Genomic DNA, 3,386 nt, shown 5'->3' with positions numbered 1-3,386 from the left:
CTTACCCATGGTATTAATAGTCGATCTTTAGTGCTTTTCGACCGTTAAATTAGCGACCCCATACTTGTTTAATTTTTTACCTTTACAGCTGTTTATGCGTTTGATTATATTGCAATTTAATGTTTATTGCTGATAAAAGGTTTAAAATTTTGTTACCAATCAAATTGTTTGCCTACAACTGCATATGCTTTTTAATTGCTTATGAGAATGCAATTACTGTGCCAATTCATCTCAGATGCTCTTCCACCTCGACGAACGAGCTTCAACTCAATAGTTTCCGAGGACGGAATCTACATCAGGAAGGGGGCATGTTAACCCTCACGCACATTCCTATCACCTACAACGGACGTCATATTATTTATTTGGTAGAGTCAGGTACCGGGCTTGTCGGTCCAATAGGAAAAGGGTAAGAGTGACCGCCGATGAGAGGCGCACTCTAAAACTGGAGTGTATAATATGTGGGTAAGATTGGCTAAGTGTGAGCGCCCAAGTGTGAATGAGATGAGCTCATATAAAAGTCAACTAAACCTAAAATTCACTCATTCTCTCATTTGTGCAATTGAAGAGTGCTCTTGCTCCATCTCCATCTTCTTCTTCTTCATCTCCTTGTGTGTGTGTGTATGCGTGAGAGAGAGAGAGAGAGAGAGAGAGAGAGAGAGAGAGAGTGAGTGATCGAACATTGCGGCGGCACGACGACGGCGAGTCGGTTGAGCGCTGCGTAGCGGCGTCTCCCTCTTCTTCACGGCAAAGAATCTTCCATGACAAAAAGCGTAGAGCGGTGAGTGACACACTAACGCCATCTTTGAGCTTACTAGTTTAGGCTTGTTGTGTGCTTGGAGCCATCTGTGGCTCGCACACGGTGTATCGGCAAGTTCCTTGCATTGACACGTATAACATACACGCACAACTAGGGATGGCCTAGTTCACCCTTGTTACCACTAGTTCAGGATTAGTCCATGTATTACGGTTCTTAGTTTGAGCCATGTATGACCACCGTGGAAAATATTGATGATTCTTGACGAGGGAGGGAGGTTGCCCATGATTATTCCAAGGAATGAGTTGGCTACCAAAAGAATGCAGCAACTAGTGATTAAATCCCAAGTGCTACCCATGTCACAAGTGATGAAAGTATATAGCTTCATAAATGGCTCAACTTAATCAATTTGTTAGATAGTTACTCTAGGAAATGGCTAAAGATATTACACCCAACACATAAGGAATGTAACTACCTGATAGAAAAAGGAATAAAGTGCAAAGTTTCTTTTTTATGAGCAAATGAGACTGCTCATTTCACAGTCTTATTTCATCTCCTCTGCACTATTCGACTTTCGATATCGAGAAACAACTTTTCACCTTTCATCTCTTCTGCACACTTGACTTTCCACATCCTTGAGTTCATTCATTTTCATTCCAAACATTTCCTACTAAGGTTTCTAGCCTTTTATCATTCACTTTCAAAGAAGTCCTCGTAAAAAATTGAATTGGGCCTTAGGCCAGGTACCACAGAAGTGGAAGTGTGAATTGTCACCAAGAAATGTCGTTCTGGTACGAAAGGGGGGTGCCCACGTAGGCAGAAGGGGACGGCGTGTGCTGAAGTGGCGGCATGTGAATGGGTGACTGACCACGTAGACAGCGAGAGAAGGGACCGCCTCCTTTTTCAAAGAGTATGACGGGTGGGTCGGTAGGTGAGCAGGACTCTCTCCCTCTTTCTTCTGTGTATGTAAAATGGCTTCTTTCCTCTTTGTGGAGTTCTCCTCCATGCATTGCCATTAGCAGCTGCACCTGCTATGGACCGACGCCTCTCCGTTCGCAAATCGTCCTCGTCCAGAATCTCCAAACCTTCATCCCTTGACAAGAGGCACTCCCTCCCCTCCTCTTCCTCATACCCATCCTCCTCTAGCCGCCCTCCCCCCACCGTCGTCACCGCCCACTTGACCGATTTCCGCCACATTGTGCAGCAATTGACAGGCACTCCTCCCACTTCTGCCTCGCCTTCGCCTGTCCATGTTTCGTCAACGCCATCCAAGCCGTCTCGGCTTCAGCGCTTTGCGCCCCCACCCCTCCGCCGTCAACAGCACAATCAACAATTCTTTCAGCACCATCAGCAGACTCATCAAGCAGCTCCTTACCATGATGTTAACCATCAAGAGCGTCACTATCAGTATATGCAACAAGACATGCATAACGACATCCCAGCGCAGCCGAATCAGGCTCCAATTTTGCCGCCACCGGTGTCGCCTCATCCCAACCCAAATACATCAGTGCTATCACCACGATTCTTGTTGTCTCTGTCTCCGCTATCCTCAGGCGACAACACTTGGGTAACCCCATTGAATGCCATGAAACCAACAAGGTTTGTGCCAAACAGTGCAAGTGTGTTACCTCCCCCTTTGCCACCATTTACAAATAGGGCAGAAAAACTGGAAAGATATGGTGAAAGTGAATTAGAGATGGATCCTTGGTCGCCAAGCAGTCGTCTGTATTCACACTCATCAGCGAGTAGAATTGCCCATGCATCATCCTTGAATTCCCATGTCTCCACCTCATATGGGTTCTCACCCTCAACTAGCAAACAGTGGTTGCCTTCTCCCACAGCATATGGGCAGGGCCTGCTCCCCAATTCACCACATGTGCCGATTTCGCCATCAAATGCGCTGCTTCGGACTTCTTATCCTCCATATGCACATCCCTTGCCTCCTCTTCCTTCCCCGCCGGTGGCAGTGGCGGCGCTGCTTTGCCTGTCACCTAACCCTTCCTCTTACTCACCCTCAACATCATTCCCCTGGCTACCACCTTGGCCACCATCTCCGTATTTTTCACCACCACCCATTTCACCTGGGCTCTTTCCGCTCTCGCCAGGCCTGCGCCCTTTTGCCGGCAGTCCCACTGGCTTCTCATTTCAACCTGCAAATGACCACTCGGGCAAAAGCCCTTAACACATCCATTCCTTCACCATCGATACACAGAGCTTATACGAAGGTCCCTCGTGTTGCTATCCATCTTCCAGCGTCTGGGTAGGTTCCAGACCACATTTGGAATCTTGGATGGTTCAAGCTCTGTGATTGTTAAAAGTTAAAACGATTTGAGAAGGAATACAAATTTTTGAATCCAAATTTTTTAGTTTGTAAATAGGTCCTTTCATTGAAGAATGAAGAGCCTCCCTATTTCCTTCTTAATTTTGTTGTTTTAAATAGATTTATTTTACTTTAGTTTGTAAATGTTGCTAAAAAGGCCTTATTAGAGGGGAATGGGCTTGGGCGTATTTATTTGTGGTTCGTCCACGTGGACAATCGCAATTTAGGCTTTCATTTAGAGGGTATTGTAAATGCATCTCATGAAATTGTAGGCAGGTTGTGAGCTGTGATGGGAAATATCAACTTTGGTTG

At 46.0% G+C, this 3,386-nt stretch overlaps 1 protein-coding gene across 1 annotated transcript; it reads left to right on the top strand.

Moving 5' to 3' along the window:
• Window positions 1-1,689: 1,689 nt before the first annotated feature.
• LOC147447416 (uncharacterized) lies at window positions 1,690-3,176 on the top strand. The gene has a single exon (XM_086524314.1). It carries the CDS (start codon window positions 1,788-1,790, stop codon window positions 2,934-2,936), a length of 1,149 nt encoding a protein of 382 aa, XP_086380440.1. The 5' UTR covers window positions 1,690-1,787; the 3' UTR covers window positions 2,937-3,176.
• The last annotated feature ends 210 nt before the right edge of the window (window positions 3,177-3,386 follow it).

The sequence above is a fragment of the Adiantum capillus-veneris genome, chromosome 11, assembly GCF_014529385.1.
Source record: "Adiantum capillus-veneris isolate H3 chromosome 11, ASM1452938v2, whole genome shotgun sequence".
Classification (NCBI taxonomy): domain Eukaryota; kingdom Viridiplantae; phylum Streptophyta; class Polypodiopsida; order Polypodiales; family Pteridaceae; genus Adiantum; species Adiantum capillus-veneris.
This window is presented reverse-complemented; position numbering and strand designations above follow the sequence as displayed.